The sequence below is a fragment of the Gymnodraco acuticeps genome, unplaced genomic scaffold (assembly GCF_902827175.1).
Source record: "Gymnodraco acuticeps unplaced genomic scaffold, fGymAcu1.1, whole genome shotgun sequence".
NCBI lineage: Eukaryota > Metazoa > Chordata > Actinopteri > Perciformes > Bathydraconidae > Gymnodraco > Gymnodraco acuticeps.
In genome coordinates this window covers 807484-834874 of record NW_022990186.1, presented here as the reverse complement: position 1 = coordinate 834874, position 27391 = coordinate 807484, and the positions used below count along the sequence as shown (strand labels likewise).

The 27391-nt window shown below is 45.4% G+C and overlaps 1 protein-coding gene across 1 annotated transcript in view; it reads left to right on the top strand.

Moving 5' to 3' along the window:
- Positions 1–27391, top strand: part of pde5ab (phosphodiesterase 5A, cGMP-specific, b) — a 59420-nt gene that overhangs the window by 6515 nt on the left and 25514 nt on the right. The window contains exons 3-7 of the mRNA XM_034217854.1: positions 200–373; positions 12517–12606; positions 13549–13620; positions 14252–14341; positions 14499–14636. Coding sequence (XP_034073745.1) covers positions 200–373; positions 12517–12606; positions 13549–13620; positions 14252–14341; positions 14499–14636 — 564 coding nt within the window. The remainder of the gene's footprint in view (positions 1–199; positions 374–12516; positions 12607–13548; positions 13621–14251; positions 14342–14498; positions 14637–27391) is intronic.

Genomic DNA, 27391 nt, shown 5'->3' with positions numbered 1-27391 from the left:
TACAGGGGGAATGGAATTCTTGCTGACACACTCTCATAAGATGTGTTGTTGTGAATATTACTATAACCCATATCAACTTGTTATCTTGTTATTAAGAGTCTTTGTTTGCTTCCTTGCTGTGTTTGGAGTGTTAGCAAATACAAAGGAGCACAATAATATATTTCCTAGTTTTGATGAGTCTTTCTGTTTCTGGTCCCAGGTGGGCGAGGACAGTTCCAACAGGAAGTTCCTGGTCAGCCGTCTGTTCGATGTGGCAGAGGGGTCCACGCTGGAGGAGTCCTCCAGCAGCTGCATCCGGCTGGAGTGGAACAAGGGCATTGTGGGACATGTAGCCGCCACCGGACAGCCGCTCAATATCAAGAATGCTTACGAGGTAGGGTTTTCAATTATTTTCCATGCGTGTCAAACCATGTGTGTGCTTTCAGGTGCATTCAGTAGTTTGTGCTGACAGAGCACATAATTGAGGGGGAATAAATAGAGATCAAAGAAGTAGGTTTTCTGGAGGATACATCTTCACTACTGAAAAAGACTCACATACACACACGTATTTTACTCATGACACTTTCAGGGTACTGACCTTATGTGCAGCAGATATACATCCTTGGGTTGGCACATTTCTGTGAGCGGCACCAATGTACAGTGTGTGAGTGTATTGATCAGGCTGATTGTACAATTATAAGTACATCCTCCATATTTATACATATGGTAGGCTACATTTCCACTGATCTGAAACAGCATAGGTGAAGTCATTGACAAGGTAGTACATTTAGAAAGTCATTGGAAATGCAGCCCACCAGCAGCTTAGCTAATGGAACACTATTTTCTGTGGCGCTGCGAAGATGTGGACCCAACATCGGACCAGCAGAGTGATACAAGTAAATGTCCTGGACATCTGAATCTCTTCCCAACCCGATCAATGATCAAACCAGCCAGTCTTCGACACGTTCCACCAAGTGCCAGAACTATTTATTAGGAATAAACTGTTTTTCATCAAGTGAAAATACATAGTTCCAGCCCATACATTTCCCATAAACCACAACCAATTTTTACATTTCTGTTTTTACATATTTAACAGGGAGCAATGTTTAATATATGCCTGAATTGAAACAGTTAAACACAAAAGATGAGCTAACAGGTTACAGTGTTGGGGTTGTATCAAAGACGTCAATGAATTGTGTTGCAGGGATATCTTTCGTTCCTCAGGATAGTACTATTCTGACCTCAGTACAGTGAAAGACCTGGTTGTCAATATTAGATCTGTGCCTCGTCTCAGTCACCCTGCACCTAAGCAAACATTCAAACTATCGAAAGGTAAAGTTACACGAGCGTTCAGACTCCAATAACTGATGGCTCAGCCCCACGTGGAGATTATAGGATAGTTGAGTGTGTGTGTGGTTGAATTCTGTTTATTGATCACTGACTTGCTAAGTGAGTGACAGAAAAACAGAAGTACATCGGCATCCCTCTGTTAGAAAAAGTGGTGGGGACACTTTTTCTGATTTAATAAAACCACTGCTGCATTAAGCCTCCCCCCGTAAACAATACCTGTACATACATACAGATGCTTACAATACTTTTTGGGCAACTAGTGCATTAACTATGCTACACTGCATCAAAGTGGGAGCAACAATTGATTACTATTCTCTATTAAAAAAAACTAATACTAATATTAAACGTGTCGAAGGTGCAATTTGAACCATATCATTTTATGGTGTTTGTGATCTCAATCCATCCTTTGCTTTTCCTATCATGGGCAGTGCCTCGAACAAATGTGTCTTCAAGCGATGCTTGACTTTACTTCAGACATTTCCCCAGAGATGCTCGTTGAAGCAGATCGTATCTTCATTACATTACATTACATTACATTGCATTACATTACATTACATTACATTGCATTTAGCTGACGCTTTTATCCAAAGCGACTTACAATAAGTACATTCGACCAGGAAGACACAACCTTGAAGAAAACAGAATCATATAAGTACATCAGGTTTCATAGAGCCAAACATTTCAAGTGCTACTCAACTGGCTTTAGGTAAGCCAGTCCTTTATTAGTATATAAGTGCTTTGTTAATAGTTCTATCGCTCGAAGTGGAGTCGAAAGAGATGAGTTTTTAGTCTGCGCCGGAAGATGTGCAAGCTATCTGCTGTCCTGATGTCAATGGGGAGCTCATTCCACCATCTTGGAGCCAGGACAGCAAACCCACGTGTTTTTGCCGATGGGAATTTGGGTCCCCCTCGCAGCAAGAGCGCAGCGAGTCGTTTGGCTGATGCAGAGCGTAGTGCACGCGCTGGGGTGTACAGTTTAACCATGTCCTGGATGTACGAAGGGCCAGATCCATTCGCAGCATGGTAAGCAAGTACCAGTGTCTTGAAGTGGATTCTAGCAGTTACCGGAAGCCAGTGAAGGGAGCGGAGGAAAATTTAGGAAGGTTGAAGACCAGACGAGCCGCTGCATTCTGGGTGAGCTGCAGAGGTCGGATGGCACATGCAGGTAGACCAGCCAGGAGGGAGTTGCAGTAGTCTAGGCGTGAGATGACGAGAGCCTGGACCAGAACCTGCGTCGCTTTCTGGGTCAGCTGGGGACGTATCTTCCTGATGTTGTAAAGCGTGTATCTGCAGCAGTGGGTTGTAGCAGCTATGTTTGCAGTGAAGGACAGGTTGTTATCTAGGGTCACACCCAGATCCTTGCAGTCTGAGTCGGGGAAACAACTGAGGTGCCGATGTTGATTGTTAGGTCAAGAGTGGGACAATCTTTTCCCGGAAGGAAGAGCAGCTCAGTCTTGTCAAGGTTGAGCTTGAGGTGATGAGCAGACATCCACTGAGAGATGTCAGCTAGACAAGCAGAGATGCGTGCGACGACCTGGGTCTCTGAGCGGGGAAAGGACAGAATTAATTGGGTGTCGTCAGCGTAGCAGTGGTAAGAAAAACCATGCGGGCTAATGACTGATCCGAGTGAGTTTGTGTACAGGGAGAAGAGGAGGGGACCAAGAACAGAGCCCTGAGGGACCCCTGTAGTTAATTGACAAGGGTGGGACTCAGACCCTCTCCAAGTCACCCTGTAGGTACGGTCTTTCAGGTATGAGGTGAGGAGGGAAAGTGCAGAGCCTGAAACTCCAAGTTCTTGGAGAGTGCGAAGGAGGATCTGATGATTCACCGTGTCGAATGCAGCAGACAGGTCCAACAGGATGATGACAGAGGAGAGGGATGCAGTTTTGGCAGTGTGCAGTTCCTCCGTGACCGCAATGAGAGCAGTTTCTGTGGAGTGACCTGCCTTGAAACCAGACTGGTGCGGATCCAGAAGGTTATTCTGATGGAGATAACAGGAGAGTTGTTTAAAGACAGCGCGTTCAAGTGATTTAGACAGGAACGGGAGGAGAGAGACAGGCCTGTAGTTTATAACATCAGACGGGTTGAGAGTGGGTTTCTTTAGGAGAGGGTTTACTCTTGCCTCCTTGAGACTGTTTGGAAAGTGACCAGAAGTTAGAGAAGTGTTGATGAAATGGGTGAGAAACGGTAGAATATCAGGAGCGATAGTCTGAAGGAGGTTTGAAGGGATAGGGTCCAGAGGACTGGTGGTAGGTGGGCAGAGGTAATGAGGGTAAGAACCTCACTTGGAGAGAGAGGGGAAAAGGAGGTCAGTGTGTTGGTGGAAGGAGGGTCTGGTGACCCAGCGGTGAGTAAAGGGGAGTCAGAAAAAGAAGAGCGAATATCATCAACCTTTTTTTCAAAGTGGGTAACAAAGTCGCTTGACAGAAGTGAGGAGGGGGTACATTCTTTGTACTCCAATAAGTGCCTTCTGTTGAGGTGGTGGAGTAAATGACTTGTGTTACCTCCTCGCACAACTATTTCAGTTCAACGGCATTTGCAATAATTGGTGCAATTTGGTCTACGTCAGATTTTTGGAATCCAGAAAACCTCCAGACGACTCCAGACAGCTCCTCTCCTCAGTTCTTCTTGTGTTTCCATCTCCAGTCTCCTGTTATGCAGTGTCCATCTTTACATTCAGCTTCACATGTTATGCTACTGCTGCTACGCTTGGTGCTGTACCCAGCATGCATTTCATCGCTGCAGCAGTGAAAGAGCGCCCTTCGCCACTTTTTCAACGGCATTGCGGTATATGAAAAATGTATATCATACGGTATAAAGTTGACGGTATTTGGTATGAAGCGGTATACTGCCCAGCACTAGCAGCAGGGTTGTAGGAGATGCTCACAATAGAGTATTAACACAGTTTGATGTAAACGTGTGACTGAGAGATACGCTGTATATAAATGCAGTTAGTAGTACTATACAACCTTGACTTGAAACCTTTTTCCGCCCTTCCTCCAATCCCAGATCGGGTTACAGCATGTGACCTCTGTAGAATAAGCCCCTGACCTTAAACCCCTCCAGCTGTTCCCACATTGTATTTGCATATTTGAATATTATTATATTATTAACTGTTTTACTTAAATAATGAAAATCTGACAATTTTATTTGCGAGAGTAGGATGGAGGAAACAGGAATGTGTGTTTTTGGCTGCACACTGAGTGTGATCTTCCTCTTAAAGAGTTACGAGTGTCTTCAAAAAGGAGCGGATTTGTGTGTGTGTGATGTGTGTGTGTGTGTGTGTGTGTGTGTGTGTGTGTGTGTGTGTGGATGGAAGAGAGAGAGGGAGAGAGGGAGAAGTATGGGGCTATGATTAAATGCATATGTTTTTTGTGCAGTCAAATGTGTGTGTGCTTACCTCAGTGACCTCGTCTGAAATGTCAAATATGTCGTTCTCTTCACTTAAGCTGTATTTATATACTCAAAAGACAACTCAAACTGAGATATAGACTTAGAATCAGAGGTGGGAGAAGTACTCAGATATTGTACTTAGTAGAAGTACCAGAGTGTAAGAATACTCTGTTACCGGTAAAAGTCTTGCATTCAAAATGTTACTCAAGTAAAAGTAGAAAAATATTAGCATAAACATATCAAAGCTGGTAAAGGTGCAGCTAGTTTGAATGACTTTGTATACTGCAGGGTAGCTTGTGAATTTACTCCAGGTGGAACTGTTTTTTTTGTAGTGACGAATGAAGTTGGATGTTGTGGTGGTCGCCTGATCTTTATGCTGCAGACCCTGCATACCGCTGTTTTCTTCTTATTAGCGTCATCGACAAAATAATCCTTGAATCCAAACTTGACTATTTTTGGAGTAAAGCTAGCCGCTGCCATGTTAACTGACACTCCTGCTTTCTAGTGGGTTGCCAGGTTTGCGCGCATGGCGCTATAATCACCCAATCACGTTTTTCGAAAAAACTAAACGTAATATCTCACTACAAAAACAAACAGTCAAGTCCTTTCAAGTCATCTGTCTCAAGCTTAAGTCAAGTCTCAAGTCATGAATACCAAGTCAAAGTCAAGTCAAGTCTTTTATCAATGTTAGTCAATCAAGTCTCAAGTCAAAAAATATGCGACTCGAGTCAATTCATGTGACTCGAGTCCCCACCTCTGAAGTTTGCCCACCAAGAAATTGACATTCTATAATTGTAGGTTTATTTTAACAATGAGGGTAAGAATATCAAAAAGAAAATCCAGAAATTGACATTATATAAAAGATAAAAATGTATCTGCATTTAACTGTGGGAAATAAGTATTTGATCCCCTTGCATGTGTTAGTACTTGGTGGAGAAACCCTTGTTGGACACAGAGGTCAGACGCTTCTTGTAGTTGGTCTCCAGGTCTGTGCACATCTCAGGAAGGATTGTGGTCCACTCCTCTCTGAAGATGCTCTCCAAATCCTTCAGGTTTTGAGGCTGATGCTTGGCCTCTGGAAGCTTCAGCTCCCTCCACAGATTTTCTATGGGATTAAGGTCTGGAGACTGGCTTGGCCCCTCCCTCACATAAATGTGCTTCTTCTTTAGCCACTCCTGTGTTGCCTTGGCCGTATGTTCAGGCAGGGCCGGCCCTAGACTTTTGGGGGCCCTAAGCGAGCTTTGGCTTGGGGGCCCCCCTCACTCTAGCGCGTTCTCACTACACACAACACGGAACCAACTTTTGTCTTATGATGTTAGAATAAGCACACATATTGTATAAATAAGCATGTAAACACCGTGGACCTAACATCCTCTAGGGGGGTCCTCACCTCCTCTAAGGGGGTCCTCACCTCCTCTAGGGGGGTCCGGTGGCATGGTCCCCCGGGAAGATTTTTTTTTTTAAATATTGAAGTTAAAAGCATCAATCTGGTGCACTTTGAGAGCAACATGAAGAGATCTATGGATACATCTCTCAACACCCAGATGAAACTGTAAGCAGATTTTTCTTTATGGATATTTTACAAATCACATCTTGTTTTGTCATATAGTATTTCATAACTGTTTTTCATTTATTCTCTCTGGCTGTCCATCTCATAATGTTCACATAGAAACTAGCTGTCAATAGGAATATCATTCAGAAGAACCAGAGCCAAACAGCCACATTTACTGCTGCAAATACGTTCAAACATGCTGTCGACACGTAAAGCAGTGGCAACTATGCCACCATTTCAGCTGCCGTCCTCTCTAGTGTCATGATGAGGTTCAGGTAAAGCACGGTTAATGTATTATATTATTGACTCAATATTATAATACATGACTTTGAGAGTAGGCAATCTAGGCATATTAACACAATTAATTAAACATACTTATCATGGCGACGCTGTACTGAGATTTGTTTTGTTGTTGCTAGGGGGCCCCTTAGTGGCTGCGGGGCCCTAAGCTGCCGCTTATGTCGCTTAATGGGTCGGGCCGGCTCTGTGTTCAGGGTCATTGTCCTGCTGGAAGACCGCTCCATGACCCATTACAGAGTCCTGGCTGAGGGAAGGAGGCTATCGGCCAAGATTTTACGGTACATGGCCCCGTCCATCCTCTCCTCGATGCAGGGAAGTGGTCCTGTCCCCTTAGCAGAGAAACACCCCCAAAGCACAATGTTTCCACCTCCATGCTGACGGTGGGGATGGTATTCTAACTGTTTATATTCTTGTTTTGTATTCTATTTATGAATTTGTGTTTGTATGAATTTGTGTATGTACATATGTGTATATATATATATATATGTATGTATGTATGTATGTATATATATATAGAGACCATTCTCCTAACTTGCCTGTATATATTATATGAATGATTATATGAATTATTCAAGGTTAAAGTATACATTGATATTGTATGTTAACATAATAAGATGTAAAAAGAAGGGGTCGGATTAAATAAGTGTAAACTTCTTCCGACCCCTTTTCGGACGTGTAATTAGCTAAAGCTTTGTTGTTTATTGATATCAGACAATGATACTACAGATTATTAATTAAATATTTCGTTTTGTTATTGCATTCATTTGTATAGTACTGTGTCATGTCTGTATCATATTTTGTTTCATTTGTATTTTCTTTGGTTTTACACGTTCGAAAAAAAAATCTTAAAAAAAAAACTAAACTAAACTATTCTGGGGTTATAGTCAGCATTTCTCCTCCAAACACAGCGGGTCGAGTTGATGCCAAAGATCTCAATGTTGGTCTCATCTGACTACATCATCTTCTCCCAAGCCTTCTCTGAATCATCCAGATGTTCATTGTCAAACTTCAGACGGGCCTTTCATGTTCTTCTTGAGCAGGGGGCCTTGTGGTGCTGCAGGATTTGATCCATTATGGTGTTACCAATAGTTTTCTTGGTGACTGTGGTCCCAGCTGCCTTGAGATCATTAACAAGTTCCTCCGTGTAGTTCTTGGCTGATCCCAGACCTTTCTCATGATCATCATACCCCACGGGGCGAGATCTTGTGTGGAGCCCCAGACCGAGGGCGATTGATACTCATTTTGTGTTACTTCCATCTCTGAATAATGGCACCAACAGTTGTCTCCTTCTCCCCAAGCTGCTTTCTGATGGTCTTGTAGCCATGTAGAAATACTTATTTCCCACAGTTAAATGTAAATACATTGTTATCTCTTATATGGTGTACATTTCTGGATTTTCTTTTGGTATTCAATCTCTCATTAGTCAAATAAACCTACCATTACAATTATAGACTGTTCATTTATTTTTAAGTGGGTCAATTTACAAAATCTGTAAGGGATTAAATAATGATTTCCTCCACTGTAAGTGCGTATACTTTAGGGACAAAAACACACTAAACAGCATCGCCAGTCTCACACACACATTCTCACACACACAGTCTCACACACACAGTCTCACAGCATGGTGTGTGTGTGTGTGAGAGAGATAGAGAGATAAAGGGAGATTTCCTGCTGGGTACATTCCTTATTTGGTAGCACTATCATCTGGTTGCCCGCCAACCACAAGACCATGATGATGATGATGATGATGTTATGATCTACCTGCATTTGATTAACTTTGTGTGTGTAGGTGTGTGTGTGTGTGTGTGTGTGTATGTGTGTATGTGTGTATGTGTGTGTGTGTGTGTGTGTGTGTGTGTGTGTGTTGTGTGTGTATGTGTGTATGGTGTATGTGTGTGTGTGTGTGTGTGTGTGTGTGTGTTGTGTGTGTGTGTGTGTTGTGTTGTGTGTGTGTGTGTGTGTGTGTGTGTGTGTGTGTTTGTGAGAGTTTATTTCTGTGCATGATTGTGTGCTATTGATGCCTGTAAGCACATCATATTTAAAATATTATATATCAGAATGTGTTAAATAACATCAAATGTGTGTGTGTGTGTGTGTGTGTGTGTGTGGTGTGTGTTGTGTGTGGGTGTGGTGGTGGGTGTGTGTGTGTGTGTGGTGTGTGTGTGTGTGTGTGTGTGTGTGTGTGTGTGTGTGTGTGTGTGTGTGTGTGTCCTGGTGAGAGCATGTTTTGGTTTTGGTGTGTGTATTTTCAAATAACTCACGTTGCTTATAAGTGTTCTGTTAGTGTGCCTATGTTACGATCTGTGTATATGCTGCACTCTATTTGTGCAAGTGTGTGTGTGTGTGTGTGTGTGTGTGTGTGTGTGTGTGTGTGTGTGTGTGTGTGTGTGTGTTTGTGCAACTGCAGAACCTAATACTGCTTTCAGGAAGTGCCTATGTGTCATCTGAGGGACTCCCCAGCTCTCTGATTGGATCTCTCATTAGTCTCAGGATTACACCCCCTATTTTTAGTGCTTTTCTGCTGCAAAGATTGTTTAGGGATATATAACAATTTTCCACATCAGTCAAAAAAAGTCTGGGAATCAGATAATAGACATTGTGTTTGTAATAACATATACAAACACAACAACATATTAAGGTGTGTAAACAATTTGGTAGCGCAACTAAAACATGTATACATTTCGTTTTATACAAAATGAGCATTTGAGATATAGAGAATCTGATACGGCATTTTGAATTGTGTTTGTAAGGTTATTCTGTAGAGGCCTTGAGTTACAGGCCTGTTTTACATACTAATTGATATTGTTTAACCTTACCCAGTACAGCAGTTGTCTAATCATCTCTTAGCAACCGTAATTAGGCCTGGCAGGCTGTTCTGATTGGATGTGCACCGGGCTGAAGGAGAAGAGTGGTCACTGGCTGGGGAGGAGTCTCCCTCTGTGCCAAAGCACACTGAAACAACTGAAATGTTGACTTTAATGAAGTGTATTATGGCAACAGATTTCACATAATGGTATTATGTGAGTTGGAAGGAATAATATTACGTTTAATAGCATTGCTTTCAACTAACATAATACAGTTATGTTGCATGTCAGTGCAATGACCCAGTGTTTAAAACACTGGGTCAAAACCATGTGTGAACTACATTGTTTGAGAAGGCAGCGGTTAACGGGTGATTCAACAGTCAGCAGGATGGGGCTTGGGAATAGTCAATTGTACACCTTTTGTTCCAGTTATATAATCATTCAAGAGTAAACAGCATCAGCAGCAAAAGCAGATGAGAACAGAGGAAGTGTTCTTACTTAAATAACATACTTAGGACAAAGACACAATTAGGACAGGCCTATCTCTTTCGGCAATCAAAGTTGTGTCATACCACACCGAACCTGTTTGTGTAGGGTTTTATTCTACAATCTGCCCCCTTGAGTTTGGAGGATAATGGTTTGTAGAGGAAGAGCTGTGTTTAAAGTCAGCGCTGGGTGGAAGAGTTGCCAACGGGGGAAAAGTCCTCTAAACATCCTGTGCTCCTTAACATGCCTTCAGAAGCCCCTCCTCCCTCTTCAACTCAACACTTGTGCATCAAGGAAGTACTAACAAAACTATGAAGAGTGGAATCTTTGCTTTGCATAATGTTGACACAGCTGTGTGCATGCACCTCTACAGAAAATAACTTGTAGTTTTAGTGTGGATGGTTAAACTGTATGCAGCCTGTCAGGGTTTCTGTTTCTGGATGGTGCATACTGTTTATCAATCAATCATTGTCAATCAATGTTTATTTATAGCCCAATATCACAAATGTTACATTTGTCTCTGTGGACTTTACAGTTTGTACAGAATATCAGTATGACAATACGACACCCTCTGTCCTTAGACCCTCTGTGCTTAGACCCTCACATCGTACAAGGAAAAACTTCCAGAGAAAACCCACAGTTTAAAGGAAACATGGGAGAAACCTCAGGGAGAGCAACAGAGGAGGGATCCCTCTCCCAGGACGGACAGACGTGCAATAGATGCTGTGTGGAAATCGAAGAGAAAATATATTTACAGCATAGGTAGACCAAATGTTTGGAAATGCATGTGTCTGTAATAAGAAGATCCACGAGGATGTCAACAATCCTGTGGGAGGATTATAATGATTACTTTACATGACATGTTATTTAGCTGACACTTTTATTCAAAGCAACTTGTAAACACGCCAGTACTGTAGACATACGTACAGGAGCAATGAGGGGTTAGGTTCTATCTATCTGGCTGGGAATGTAACCACTGGTTGACGTCCATCTGCAGGAGCCACAGCGGGCCGATAAAGGGGCATTGAAAGCCTAAGCCATTTTTGTCCAATCAAAAGCTGTTAGCCAATGACCATCCATTCTGTGGAGGAATGGCTGCCAACAATGTAAATGTCCCCTCTGTGGGACTGATAAAGGTATTCTGATTCTGAACTGTTGCTGGCAGATTGTATCACATGCAGCAAAATGAGCTACCAGCTAGTCAGAACCCTGTTTTTGATCTCCTCCTCGAACTTGTGATCTTGTTTATTTGATTTGAAGCTGCAATACATCCAAAACACAGCTGCTAGGATCCTGATGAGAGTGCGGAAGTACGAACACATCACACCCATCCTCAAATCACTGCACTGGCTCCCGGTCTCACTCAGGATTGACTACAAAATCACCCCTCTTCCACTCATCAGTGCATATATGGAAATGCTCCGTCCTACATCAAGGAATTGCTCACCCCACAAACCTCCACGAGGAACCTACGTTCCTCCTCATCCCACCAAGGACAAAACTGAACACCATGGGAGACCGAGCCTTCTGCTCCGCTGCTCCGAGACTGTGGAATGCCCTCCCAAACCAGCTGAGGACACCACAGACTGTGGCCCTCCCAAACCAGCTGAGGACACCACAGACTGTGGCCCTCCCAAACCAGCTGAGGACACCACAGACTGTGGCCCTCCCAAACCAGCTGAGGACACCACAGACTGTGGCCCTCCCAAACCAGCTGAGGACACCACAGACTGTGGCCCTCCCAAACCAGCTGAGGACACCACAGACTGTGGAGGCTTTCAAAAAAGGCCTAAAAACGCATCTTTTTAGAATAGCCTTTAACTAGAGTTTTAAATCCCCCACATCATGCCATGCCGGCATGAATGTCACAGCTTTTATTATGTTGTTTTAATTGTTTTTTTTTAATTGTTTTTATTGTTTTTGTTGTTTTGTTTCACCCTTTTTAATTTTTAATTTTGTAGCACTTTGAGTTTTGTTTACGCAAATGAAAAGTGCGCTTATAAATAAAATATATTATTATTATTATTATTTCGGAAAGGCTCAATAAAGACATCACTCCTAAACTTGCCAAAGCCAAGTTTTCAAGCGTTCCCTTTTAGGAGAGCTTTTCTTCAGAGAAGCTATCAGGACTCAGAAGCTGCCTTTCTCTGGAACCAACGTCTCGTCTTTATCAGGAAGGCAGGGTCCTAACTTTGAAGTGTGCTGAAGACTTTTCTTTTGAATAAAACCTTATAGTTTCAGCTGGTTTAATATTACCCTATATTTCTCTTATGTGTTATGGAATTCTTATTTTGTATTTGTATGGCGCCTTTTTGTTGTATTTGACCTTCTTTTATTTGTATCTAGTTTATTTGTGTCTTTCATGTTTGTTAATCTGTTAAACCCACTCAAACAGACCGTTTGGGATACTGGGCATAGAATAAGCTTTGATTTGAATTAAAAGGGAAAGCTTGAAAAGTCATTGGGCAGCAGATGGTTATTAGAATGTTTCAGATGTAACGCTAACAATATCTGTTGTGAAAGGCATGAGCACGAAACAGATATGATTATAAAAGAACAGGTTTCAGTCCAAAAATGTAGGTCAGACTTATTTGGACACTTTGTATTGCTTTGAAGATGGGATACAATGATGTTTATGAGTTCCCTCCCCAGGACCCTAGGTTTAATGCTGAAGTGGACCTGATCACAGGATACAGAACACAGAGTATCCTGTGCCTTCCCATAAAGAACCACAGAGACGAGGTAAGACCAGACATGCTACAGCTGGTGTTTTATTAGGAGAAGATAAGACATAAGTAAACAAGGCATTGCACACAATGTGAAAATGAAAAGGAGTATGATATAAACAGACATAAACATAAAATATAAACATCTAAAAAAAAAACAGAACTTCAAAGTAAAAAAAGAATGACAGTGGAAGATATATATCTGAAGAATGTCTGTCAAATATACACTAAGGGCCAATTACAGCTCACAACATATAGAAGTAGGATATTATCAACATGGAGTGGGTGAGAATAGCATATAAAATAAAATATCAAAGTACTCATCCATCTGTATATAGTGTATTCACACTGCACCTTAGTTACTGATGTTACACTATTTACCATAAACCAGAAGGATAGTGGCTTATCTTAAATTACACATGGGGCTTTACTTTGGCTGAAAGAATATCTCGATGTTAGTTTGCTTGATTGTGATGGAGATGGCTCAATTGTTGTTAGGTTATGTACAACATGTAATAATTGAACGCCATGTGTTGACATCTCTGACATTTAAGACAACAAAAATAAATATATTCCCTAACGTAGACCAGATGATTAGAGTTCCTCTAAAAAACGCTACAGTCCTTTGTAGATCATCTTTTCCTGGAGCATACCTGGGCTAGAACACTGCGGCCTACTCAGATATTTACGCTTTAAATGGGCTTTGGAAAAAGATATAACGGCCTAAGTGCCTCCAGCCTTTTTGGCAGGGAGCTGACATTCTTCCAGCAGGTATTCACTCTTTGAACCTGAACCTTAACCCTTACAGTTTTTCCAAACAGATTGTGTCTTTAAAAAACAACAACAATTTATTGCATCCTTTTCCAATAAAAAACTTGAAGGCCTTGTTGACATCCATGTTGACAGGATGTCTAGCAGCCTTCTTCTTTTGATTTTGTACTCTTGTTTTTTCTCACAGGTAGTTGGAGTGGCTCAGGCGATCAATAAGAAATGTGGGGAGGACAGTGCCTTCACTGAGCAGGATGAGAGGGTGAGTGAAGGTCTGGTTCCACTGCACAACCACATGTTGTCAATATGAATGAATACAGAACGGTAGACAAAATGTGTGAGAAAGACATATTGCTCTTCACTAAGGTGTGGGTTAACAAAAGCTCAACTTTTGTTGCCTCATTCATTCAACCTTTACCTGTGTGTGTCCTATTTTATATCATCTGTCATATTCAGTGGTGGAAAGTAACTCAGTAGATTTACTCCAGTACTGTACTTAACTACAATTTTGAGGTATTTGTACTTCACTTTCATATTTCATTTTGTATTACTGTGTACTTTTCCTCCACTACATGTATTTAATACCTTTAGTTACTTTACAGATTTAGATTAATGATGAGAAATATAATCAAGTCTTAAATCAGACTTTAGTTCCACCTGGAGTAAATTCACAAGTTACCCTGCAGTATACAAAGTCATGAGTACTTTTACTTGTAGCTGAGTATTCCTACACTCTGGAACTTCTACTTTACTTAAGGATAAATACTTTTTACACTTCTGGTCATTTTCCTTTCTCCTTCATTGATAAAGAAACTGTCTCGTCTTGTTCCCTGTCATTGTAATTGTTCTGTTATCTATACATGGTGTTCAGATGCTGTTCTGTTGCTCTCCAGGATTTCTCAGCCTATCTGGCCTTTTCAGGCATCGTCCTGCACAACGCCCAGCTCTACGAGACCTCTCAGCTGGAAAACAGACGCAATCAGGTGGGTGTGAAAGTGGGTCCCTGAAGGTGTGAACACAACACTGAGCATGATGTGTGTGTGTGTGTGTGTGTGTGTGTGTGTGTGTGTGTGTGTGTGTGTGTGTGTGTGTGTGTGTGTGTGTGTGTGTGTGTGTGTGTGTGTGTGTGTGTGTGTGCAGGTGCTGTTAGACCTGGCCAGTCTGATCTTTGAGGAGCAGCAGTGTCTGGAGGTTCTGCTGAGGAAGATCGCAGGAACCATCCTGTCCTTCATGCAGGCCCAGGCCTGTACCGTGTTCACCACTGAGGACGAGTCCATGGTTAGTCACACACACACACACACGCACGCACACACGCACGCACGCACACACACACGCACGCACACACACACACACACACACACACACACACACACACACACACACACACACACACACACACCTTCGAGGAAGGAAGGAAGAATGGAAGGAAGGAAGGAGAGGGAAAAAGGAAGGAAGTATAAAAAGAAGGAAGGAAGCAAGGAGAGGGAGAAAGGAAGTAAGGAAGGAATACAAACAGGTGTTTTTAACATTAATGGAGGTACTTTGTAGATATTGCAATACAATTGGTGGGGATTGATCGACAAGCTTGGTTACACTTTTCCGACATCTTGATTGATTCAAGTCTTCTAAAAATAATCTCAGGCCTGCACAGAAACTCAAATCAACAGTTATATTGAAGCAGCCTTTTGATTCAAGCTTTCCAAACATTAGAAAACTCTAAAAAGTATGTATGTTAGTATGTGTATGTTAGTATGGGTATAGAAAAGGTGGTGACTCAAAAAGGGAAATGAGACCTTACTTACCTTTCTGTGGCAGAGTATACGAGAGGAAATCAAAAGCACACTGATTTTGTTGAAAGATGATGCTTCATACTGTACCATAGCAATATATTTAAATAATATGTATTTCCCCAGAGCTTTCTGGGTCATGCAGCTATTTGTGGGTCCTGAGTAAGGACCTGGACTCAAGCCATTCTGCTTTTTGGTACAGATGCTAATAAAAAAAACATGATTATTTTTAATATATTGTCATTCTCAAAATGTGAATCATCATGCAAAAGTGATCATTCTTTATCACTTCCTCCTTTTTTATCATATAACAATCGCTAAATCAGTCAAAACAACAGCTGTTTTTTCCAAATCGTCTCACCACAATGTGTTAAATGTTTGTGTATGCTCTTACATACACGAAATAATACATATTTGAAATGTAAATATGAATGACTAATTCCAAACCTTTAAACCTGTTGCTTCTCTGAGTGTACTGCTTACAAAGAGCTGACGTGTGTACGTCTGACTAAAACCACATGTCGACATAACAACATGCCAATTATAGTGATGTTTCAATATGTTACCCACAACCATTATCCTTTTGACTAAAAGATGCACATGACAGGTCAGATGGTGTAGTGGTCTAGTTACTACAAATACTTTTAGTGAATGGTATGTTATTGTAGGCACTGATGCTACTGCATGTCAACCTTCTCTGGCATTACTTATATGCAGTGGTGTAGTGGGGATTTTTTTACTGGGGGGACGCTATTTTAATTAGGTCATCCCAAACAATGCCACACAAGTGAACACGCACGCAGTGCACTCACAAAACGGGCAGACAGGTCCACAGAAACTACCGGTATGCTTAGTCCTACTTTAGTTACTGTACTTCAAAAAGCAGACGGCGCTGCGCTCGACACACACACAGACTCAAAACCATGGACACACTGGCACATAAGTTACATAAACAATTTATAGGCCTAAGTTGCTTGAGCTACAGTATTGCAACTAAGCAGACAGCGCTGCTTCTCTCTCTCTCTCTCTCTCTCTCTCTCTCTCTCTCTCTCTCTCTCTCTCTCTCTCTCTCTCTCTCTCTCTCTCTCTCTCTCTCTCTCTCTCTCTCTCTCTCTCTCTCTCCACTTTCAAAATCTATTTAAAGCTCATAACAAACAAACAAAATTCCCAAAGTTGTCCTGAAATTAACTTATTAAATAAACAAAACGAAAAATATAGCCTACTTATGCAAACAACATTGAATCTGGACTTGAAATGATTCTGATTAGGCCTAGCCTACATGCATGGCGAATAAACGGATCTTGTATGCACACTGCTTCGGAATTATTCCTGGTGCGAGTGCTCTCTCTCTCTCTTTCTCTCACTCTCACTCTCACTCTTACTCTCACTCTCACACACACACACACACACACACACAACACACAACACCACACACACACACACACACACACACACACACACACACACACACACACACACACACACACACACACACACACACACACACACACACACACACACACACACACACATGGTGCTGCCCCTCATACACACAGGCTTCAAATCATGTTGCATAAATGCTTGAGCTGCGTCATACGTTTTTTGGCCTACCATTATAGAGCTGTTTCGTTTGCGTTCTTGAGGGAAAGAGCTGCTGCAAAATCGGCGGGCGGCGAGCTGGTGGTGTCACCCTGGGGTCACGAGCGTGATGACGAATCATAAGGAAATCGTTTTTATTTTTTATTATAATTACTGTGAAATGTATTATGTTTTCGTCATTATGTCAACAAATACACACTTGCAACTGATAACACTGGCAATGATTTTATATGTATTAGACTATTCAAAAAAAATCATGCTTTAAAAAAGTGGGGGCTCCAAATAAGTGGGGGTACAGCGATCCCCGCGTCCAATGACCACTACACCACTGCTTATATTCAAATAAACATTTCAAGTCAATTCAAACCTCAGCAGCAATCCCAACAACAATCGTTCAGTTTTCCGCTGGGTGATGGCTAACAGTGCTGAATGTGATCAAATCAAATTCACCATCTAATACTTGTGTTGGGTCTGGGTTAACTGCATGGGGAATGCAATAGCATTGAGCTCACATGGCGTTTCACTTTCTCTGTTTCTTATTCTCTGCCTCCGAACAGGTCAGATCAACTGAGGCAAACATTGCATAACAAACTGCCATACAGAAAAATCACAGGTTCTGAAATCATGCAGCACTGGTTGTTTCTGGCACATTGGACAGTATGGGCAGGCATAAGTGTGGATAGAGGGCTCAGCTTTTCACCAAAGCTAGTTAGATAGTGTCCTTTGTGAATTTGTGTTGTTAATGTAATTTGTACTGCTCAGAGCACCACGAACACAAGGATTTTCCCATTTTAGACAGAATGCCTAAATCGTATTTTTTTGTTTGTGAACTGTCTCTTTAATATAAAAAACAAGATGTTTTATTTCATGTTCAGTATTTACTGAGCTCCATGGGCTCTGTAAGAGCAGTGTGCGTGTGTGTGTTTGTCCCTCCCATGACCTCAGAGTTGCCAGACCAGCTGTCTCCCATTCTTTTATATCCCTCCCCTTTCTCTCTCTTCTCTGTCTTTCCTTACTAAACATTTACTCTAAGATTAGAGATCTTTTACTGGTCTTATCTGCCAGACGTCCTCTGTATACAGGTGTCAGCCTTACATGTCTGCAGTTTCTCAAACACGACCCACTTTGGATTTTAACATAACCTTTCCCCTAGGAAAGGAACTTTCCTGTAGGAAGTATAATAAATGACATCGCACTTCTTTACACTCGACTTTACTGACAATAACACAAGAGTTTTCCAAAACGCTGCCCAGCGTTGGCTCACTTTATTTTACTGTGTGGCATCTGTTTAGAAACAGTGTGGGGTGTGGGGTGTGTGTGTGTGTGTGTGTGTGTGTGTGTGTGTGTGTGTGTGGTGTGTGTGTGTGTGTGTGTGTGTGTGTGTGTGTGTGTGTGTGTGTGTGTGTGTGTGTGTGTATATATCTGAATGCTTTTGTTTGCTTGTGAGTTATATGTATTGCACTGATGATGTTAGATAGGGTTTGACATCTGGCTTGCCAGAACAACAAGGGTTCTATTTCGTCCCTACAGACCGCCAGAGGCGGTGCTTTAAGCACTGGATATGTCCATCGCGCGCACGCGCAGCTCGAGTACCAATAACAACAAAGTCACCTGTGACCCACGTGACACCGGCTATATCAGCCGGTGTCGTCAGAGGATCTGTTCCTTTCATCTTCTCGCTGCGCGAGAGTACCGTGGCTAAATTTTTGTAGCCTACAGCGTTCAGGTTTGAACGTTTGATCTGAGGGATTGCTCTGCAAGCAGCTGACCGCGTGGAGCTTCGCGACGGAGCTACGGGTCGTTAACGCGTCCTCCAGGAGCTGTGGCCGGCTGTGCGCTGTGCAGAGCCTCGACAGACAGGTTGGGGTCAGCTTGTTGCTGGTGATGGCTGTGTCCCCGCACCCTCTCCCAGCCAAGTTGTCCTGATTGCTGTCTTATTTTTTGTTTGGCTTAGACTTTCTGGTGACGACAGTGTTCCCGCTTCCTCTCCCATAAAGTTGTCCTTATGCTCTTTTGAAAGTTCTGCTTGTGGCTTTGTGCCCGAGCTATCATTAGCATTTGAGTCCCAGCTTTGGCTGTGTCCCTCATTCAATTTAGTATGGAAAGCCCAGAGTGTCATATTTTAAACCCGTTTTTCGTTTAGATGCAGAGAGTAAGGTAAGTACTTTCTATTTCAAGCTATTATCTGGTCTTAACATTGTGTTCTGACTTGGTTGCTTGATTGTTAGCAGCAGCCGCTTGGCTAACACCTTGCATGTACTGTTAAGCTTCATTATTTAACTCAGCCGGTGAGGGCAGTGCTCTCGCTCCCGCTCCCGGTAAACGCATGGTATGGTTGCAGTAGCGCTATATCGTTGTATTTACTGCTCCTAGAACTAGACTCCTAGCACTAGGACGATATGCAGAGAACAATCTTCACTGTGTGTGCTGTGTGCTCTGCATGTGTGGCCATTAAGGAGGATTTCATCCTCCCAATATTATATTATCTAGTGGGCAGCCGTTTGGCTGACACTTTTAGGCACCGGCCACAGTTACTGCTGTAACTAAGGTTCTAAGCCGTAAGTACTGGCCATAATTACTACTGTAACTACGGTTTCAAGCCTTCTCAGTACCGGCCATAGTCAATACCGTAACTACGGCTCTATGCTGTGTAAGTACTGGCCATAGTTACTAATGTAACTATGGTTTTAAGCCGTAAGTACTGGCCATAGTTACTACTGTAACTACGGTTCCAAGCCATGCAAGTACTGGCCATAGTCAATACTGTAACTACGGCTCTATGCTGTGTAAGTACTGGCCATAGTTACTACTGTAACTACGGTTCCAAGCCGTGCAAGTACTGGCCAGAGTTACTACTGTAACTACGGCTCTATGCTGTGTAAGTTCTGGCCATAGTTACGACTGTAACTACGGTTCTAAGCTGTGTAAGTACTGGCCATAGTTACTACTGTAACTACGGTTATATGCCGTGTGAGCACCGGCCATGGTTACTGCTGTAACTACGGCTCTGTGCTGTTCTCTTCTTTAGAAGCTAGTTATCTGGTCTTAGACATGTGTGTTATTTGACTTGATCGTTAGCAGCAGCCACTCGGCTAACGTCTTGCGTGTACTGTTAAGCTTCTTTATTTTACCCAGCTAGGTGAAGGCAGTGCTCTCGCTCCCGCTCCCTCTACCGGTAATGCGGATGTAGCTACATCCCTTTTTCTGTTCGGCGAGTAGTAGCACCGCTCTACTCTTCCCGTTCAGCAGGTAGCTGGTGAAGGCTGTGTTTCCGCACCCGCTCCCGGTTACGCTGCATTTGGCATTCGTCTCTAACTCAACCAGTGAAGGCAGTGTTCTTGTCCCCGCTCCTGGTAGACGCTGAACTGCCTCATTTTTCCGTTAAGCAGGTAGCCGGTGAAGGCTGTGTTCCCGCACCCGCTCCCGGTTACGCTGCATCTGGCGTTCGTCTCTAACTCAACCAGTGAAGGCAGTTCTTGCCCCCGCTCCTGGTAGACACGGAACTGCCCTGTTTTTCCGTTAAGCAGGTAGCTGGTGAAGGCTGTGTTCCCGCACCCGCTCCCGGTTATGCTGCATCTGGCATTCGTCTCTAACTCAGCCGGCAGTGTTCTCGCCCCCGCTCCTGGTAGACGCTGAACTGCCGTGTTTATTAATTCAGCCAGGTGAAGGCAGTGCTCTCGCTCCCGCTCCCTCTGCCGGTAACATGGGTGTAATTACATCCCTCTTTCTGTTCGGCGAGTAGCAGCAACGCTCTACTCTTTCCATTAAGCAGGTAGCTGGTGAAGGCTGTGTTCCCGCACCCGCTCCCGGCTATGCTGCATCTGGCTACCTACAGAATGGCTCATTCATGTAGCGCCTGTATGGCTTCTCTTGAGCCCGAGGACGGCCATGACCGCTGCCCCTCCTGCCTCGGCCGCCTCTGGCGGTCAGTGGGGACGAAATTCGAGCATCTGAGGGAGGTTCTCACGGTAAACGCCTGCATGAGCTGTAGCTGCATGCCTCGGGCACTCAGAGTGGCTAGAATCACTGAGGTGGAACGTCTGGCAGCAGCCAACAGACACCTCTCCTTGTCACATCCTCCTCCAGATCAATTCGGCCGTTCCCGGCGACTTGAGGGAGCGATGGCTATGTGCTCCCCCCAATAGAAGGACTAGAAACAGGCTGTCCTCTAAAGTGGATCGGCTAGCTGCCGATAGGGGCATGATGAAGTCGCCTCTTGGCCCTTCAGCCTGGGTCCGGTGTAGGGGCTGCTAGCGGGCCGCCTGTCCCCCCCCCCCCCCCCTTCGGTTTGATGCCCCTCCTTCGGTTGGCGCACCTCCTTCGGCTGACGCACCTCTGTATGAGGACGCCTTGTCGCTGGTACATACTCGTTGCCAGGTTTGGCTGGCCCAGTCACCACTAACGGAGGCATGTCGGAGAGTCCTCCGTAGCGTACCAGTCGAGCCAGGGGAGCTGTTTAGGTCAGCTGCCCTGGAGGCACTGGAGCGTGCTGCCCAAGCTAGGCAGACCAGGCAGCAGCTCTCGGGTCTTCGCAGACCTGTGCCCACTCCCAGCAGGCCCAGTGGCCGCTCTAGCAGCCGCACTCAGCCGCCGGATTACAGGGGTGGTCTGCAGAGGTCTTAGCGGCCCACTCAACCGCCTCCCAATGACTGTCGTGCCCCAGGTCGCCTGCCTTCCAGGCGGCCTCGTGCCCCAGAGCCTTACCGGTGCCCCCCAAGAGGCTCCAGGGGCCGGGGGGCTAGGCCCTGAAATCCCGGGGGCGGTCGTCGGCTGCTTTCCCAGCCTGTGCGGTCTGTACTTCCGGCCCTTGGGTGGTTTTCACCTTAACCCAGGGGTACGGACCGCAGCTCCGGCCCCTAGCCTTCGGCTAGGTCTAATTGACAGTCGTCAGCGATCCGGCAGGGGCCCTAGCTCTGGCCCAAGAGTTGTCCGTCCTTCTGTCCAAGGACGCAATCAAGCCAGTAAGACCCTCTGCTTAGCCCAGGGGGTTCTACTCGGCGTACTTTGTCGTGAGCAAGAAAGTCGGCGGATTTCGCCCGATCTTGGACCTCAGAGGAATCAACAGATTCCTGAAGGTGCTGCCATTCTATATGCTGACCACTGCATATGCACAGGTGGAGTGGTTCTCAACCGTGGACTTGAGGGATGCCTACTTCCACGTGGGCCGGGCAAGATGGTGCCTTATATTTAGTTCCTCCGGCCCTTGGGCAGACTGGCAGCTGCCTCGGTCGCTGGGCCCTTAGACCCGCTGTCGTTGCGCCCCATGCAGATGTGGCTGAACAGCCTTCACTTGGACGCCAAGTGGCACAGGCACTGGGAAGTCAGGGTGTCGCAGCATTGCCTCCACTCTCTGTCACGCTGGAGGGGCAGGGCCTATCTCCTGGTGGGCGTGCCCATGGGCGCCATCCCATCCCGCCAGTAGACCATCACCATAGGTGCATGTCTCTCAGGGTGGGGTGCAGTGCGGCAGGGCAGGACCGTTCAGGGTCAGCGGTCTGCCCATGAGAGTGAGCGCCAGGTCAACGTGCTAGAGCTTCGGGCTGTGCAGCTTGCACTCATGCACTTTCTACCCCAACTGGGGGGCAAGAATGTGCGTGTTCCTTGGGGACAGCATGTACGTTGTTGCTTAGACAACAGTCCCTTCTAGATAGTGGACGTTCTCACTCCACTCTGAATTTATGTGGCTGCGATTTCTGCCCGACACGTTTGGGTCGACGGCTCCACGGCGGGGTGCCACAGGTCGGTGTCCCTCTTTATGAGAGGGGCTTTACGGCAGCGTCCCCCTAGCACCCCGAGGGCTCCGGCTTGGGACCTGCCCCTGCTGCCGGATGCCCTATCATCTCCTCCCTTCGAGCCCCTGGCCCAGGTGGGGCTTAGGTGGCTGCCCACGAAGGCAGCATTTCTGCTTGCCATAGCCTCAGGGAAGCGAGTCGGGGAGTTGCATGTCCTCTCCATAAACAATACATGCCCGAGGTGGGACTCTCAGGCGTTGCCCTTTGGGCAAATGTGGCATTCCTGCCCGGGGTCCTTCCACAAACCCACTTCAATCAGCCTGCCCAGCTGGCACGCTTTGACATTCAGGAGTACGGCACGTCGAAGTTGCTATGCCCTGGGGGTGCCCAAAGGGCATATATCAAGGCTACTGCCTGTATACGGCAGTAGGAGCAACTCTTGATTTTGCCCTGGCGGCACTAAAGGAGGTTATGCCCTCTAACCAGTGGCTGCCCCACTGGGTTGTCGATACCATCTCACAGGCTTACGCGGCCAGTGGCCGCCCCCTGCCATCAGGCTGAGATGCCACTCTACAAGGAGCATCTCAACATCTTGGGCTGCCCTGAGGGTGGTGCCCCTGGAGACCATCTGCGCCGCGGCGTCGTGGGCGTCTTCTGGCACATTCTCCAGTTGTCATCAGGTCAATGTCGCCACTCCCCATTCTTTGGGCATGGTCCTTTTGCCGAGCTCCGCTGCTTCCAGTGGTGAGCAAGGGCTTGGATTCTTCATGACATTGTTGGTATAAGTCATCCAGTGCTTAAAGCACCGCCTCTGGCGGTCAGTAGGGACGAAATAGAACGATAGTTACGGCTGTAACTACGGTTCTATGGGTCCCGGATGACCGCCAGAGTTCCCTGTCACTCAGAATTCTTGTGTGCTCGCAAGAAGATTCTGGGAACAGATCCTCTGACGACACCGGCTGATATAGCCGATGTCACGTGGGTCACAGGTGACTTTGTTGTTATTGGTACTCGAGCTGCGCATGCGCGCGATGGACATATCCAGTGCTTAAAGCACCGCCTCTGGCGGTCATCCGGGACTCATAGAACCGTAGTTACAGCCGTAACTATCGTTGTGTTGTTTAGCCCTTCCCTATAAAACTAGAATTGACTGCAGGTGTCCTGAACATATAAGGAGTGAGTGTGTGTTCATATTGTACCATTCTCTACAAAACAAAACCTACTGTCTGCCACTGCTCCTACTGACACATAAATAATACAATGACCCAAAACTGGCCATGGTTTTTAAAAAACTATTTTTTAATCTGAAACCTCAATATGATTGAAGTTTGGTTGAGTTTAGATAACTCAAAGTATTTTGTTGGGTTCTGGAAAGTATGACCATACAGTAAATACAATTGTGGTCGTCTAAATATGCCTTAGTCAGCGTTTGGTTGTATTTTGCTAATTTGTGGTTATAAAAAAACAAGAATATGACAACATTCAAAAACCAAGATGGTGGCAGCCAAAATGCCAAGCCGAGGCTTCAAAGTGGCAGACAAAACAATGGGCCGATGTCATGGCCATCTACTTCTTATAAGTCTATGAGTTTAAAATAAAACTGACATATTGTGAGACCAATGCTTTTGGGCGAGTTGCAGCACAATTACCCACAAGTGAAGATGTGTCGGTGACATAATGTCACAAACTTGGAAACACAAGGCATAAGACTCAAATGCACGACCCGGGAGACAAAGGTAAAGTATGCAAAAAGTACTGTATTCCAAAAATAGGATGTACAAATAAGGATTGACACTCTTGACGAGGTGAAAAAGGCACAAAAGAAAATCACTCACAAAGTGAGGAACAACATTTACAAAATACTTCAGGAGCATAAATTAGGCTTGAGACCAAAATAACTAGTCGCTGGTACGCTGACAACTGGCATGGAGACAGGATAAGATGAACTGACACAAGACAAGGGGAGACTGGGGAATATAAAGGTAACTAGGCACAGGTGGAAAACAATCAGGGGCGGGGCTGGTGCTGATGAGAGCGGGAGACACACACAAGGATAGGGAGTCAAGGAACCTGGAATGAAACATAACAGGTGAGTGTCAAAATAAAACAGGAAGTAAATGGACTGTACTTATATAGCGCTTTATCCAGTCTTTAAGCACTTTACATACTACATGTCATTCACCCATTCACACCCATTCATACAGAGCAGTGTATCTTACTCTAGGACCTAACATTCACACACCGTTGGCCATGCCATCGGGAGCAACTCAGGGTTAAGTATCTTGCCCAAGGATACATCGACATGTTGACTACATGGGCTGGGATCGAACCCACAACCTTCTGGTTGAAAGACGACCGCACTCCCTTGCAGCCACAGTCGCCCAGTGGGAGACATGACAAAAAAATGACTAAACAAAAACATGAAACATGACTAGACTCAACATTTTTGACGGGACACAACACATAATACAGTTTTGTATTATTAGAAATCTTACATATGGTAGTTAGTGCTAAACACGAGTACATTTAAGGTTAATATTAATAAAATATTATTATATAAAAAAATGACATTTTGACATCATGATGGGAGAGTTATTGCATCTCATTCTTTGGGCAAAATATTTCAGAAATCTTTTGAGAAATTTAACTCACAACTACAGACGTCACCCTTTATGTGGCACTAGTCGGGGGGGTCACCCTTTATGTGCCACTAGTCAGGGGGGGTCACCCTCTATGTGCCACTAGTCAGGGGGGTCACCCTTTATGTGCCACTAGTCAGGGGGTCACCCTTTATTTTATTTTATTTAAAAAATATGTTTTAAACCAAGCAGGTCTAATGATGACAATACCGACAATGAGACGGCAATACCGCCTGCAGTCAATGAGACCGCACAAAAATCTCGCGCGTTCAGACCCGAATGGAAGGATACATTCACCTGGCTGAGGAGCAACATTATAGATGGGGAATAAATTATCTTCTGCTCACACTGCGAGAAGTCGGGTTCACCAAAGGAGCAACAAATATGAGAGCCTCTGCGCTTATTGAGCACAATCAGAGCAATGAGCACATTTTGTCAGTTAACACAATACCACAAGAAACCGCAATGAAAGGCCACTGTGAGAGGGCGAATGAAGCTTCCAACATGAAGCTATGTTCTCAGCTACAAGTAGTGTTTCACATGGCTAAAAATGACATTGCAGGTATGATTACCTGCAATGTCTTCACTTCTCTTAGTAGGTCAGTCTGGTTGACTGACCTACTAAGAGAAGTGAAGGCTCCAGTCCTGATTTTGTCACAGTTGTTGGAATTGACCGGCACAGTGATTCTGTTGATGACATGGAAAAGGCCATAGAGGAAGTCCTGATTAAGCAGCTGGACGGAAAAATAAGAAGAGTGACTTTATCGGAATAATCATTGACGAGGCAGTTAATGTCACTGTGGACAAAAAGCTGATAATATACGCCAAGTTGCAAATTAAAGGAAAAGTGGAGACGTGTTTTTTGGGAAACTATGACGTGCACTCTGGGACGGCACAGTGTATATTTGACAAGGTGGATGAGGTGCTCAGCGAGAGGGATGTGAAACTGTCAAGCGTCATTGGCCTGGGCTCAGACGGGGGTAGTGTAATCCCTTTATGTCACCCACAGGGGGGGGTCACCCTCTATGTTCCACTAGTCAGGGGGGTCACCCTCTATGTGCCACTAGTCAGGGGGGTCACCCTCTATGTGCCACTAGTCAGGGGGGTCACCCTCTATGTGCCACTAGTCAGGGGGGTCACCCTCTATGTGCCACTAGTCGGGGGGTCACCCTCTATGTGCCACTAGTCAGGGGGGTCACCCTCTATGTGCCACTAGTCAGGGGGGTCACCCTCTATGTGCCACTAGTCAGGGGGGGTTACCCTCTATGTGCCACTAGTCAGGGGGTCACCCTCTATGTGCCACTAGTCAGGGGGGTCACCCTCTATGTGCCACTAGTCAGGGGGGGTCACCCTCCTATGTGCCACTAGTCAGGGGGGTCACCCTCTATGTGCCACTAGTCAGGGGGGTCACCCTCTATGTGCCACTAGTCGGGGGGTCACCCTCTATGTGCCACTAGTCAGGGGGTCACCCTCTATGTGCCACTAGTCAGGGGGGGTCACCCCTCTATGTGCCACTAGTCAGGGGGCCCTATGTGCCAGGGGGTCACCCTCTATGTGCCACTAGTCAGGGGGGTCACCCTCTATGTGCCACTAGTCAGGGGGGTCACCCTCTATGTGCCACTAGTCAGGGGGGTCACCCTCTATGTGCCACTAGTCAGGGGGGTCACCCTCTATGTGCCACTAGTCAGGGGGGTCACCCTCTATGTGCCACTAGTCAGGGGGGGTCACCCTCTATGTGCCACTAGTCAGGGGGGGTCACCCTCTATGTGCCACTAGTCAGGGGGGTCACCCTCTATGTGCCACTAGTCAGGGGGGTCACCCTCTATGTGCCACTAGTCAGGGGGGTCACCCTCTATGTGCCACTAGTCGGGGGGTCACCCTCTATGTGCCACTAGTCAGGGGGGTCACCCTCTATGTGCCACTAGTCAGGGGGGTCACCCTCTATGTGCCACTAGTCAGGGGGTCACCCTCTATGTGCCACTAGTCAGGGGGTCACCCTCTATGTGCCACTAGTCAGGGGGGTCACCCTCTATGTGCCACTAGTCAGGGGGGTCACCCTCTATGTGCCACTAGTCGGGGGGTCACCCCTCTATGTGCCACTAGTCAGGGGGGTCACCCTCTATGTGCCACTAGTCAGGGGGGTCACCCTCTATGTGCCACTAGTCAGGGGGCTCACCCTCTATGTGCCACTAGTCGGGGGCTCACCCTCTATGTGCCACTAGTCAGGGGGCTCACCCTCTATGTGCCACTAGTCGGGGGGTCACCCTCTATGTGCC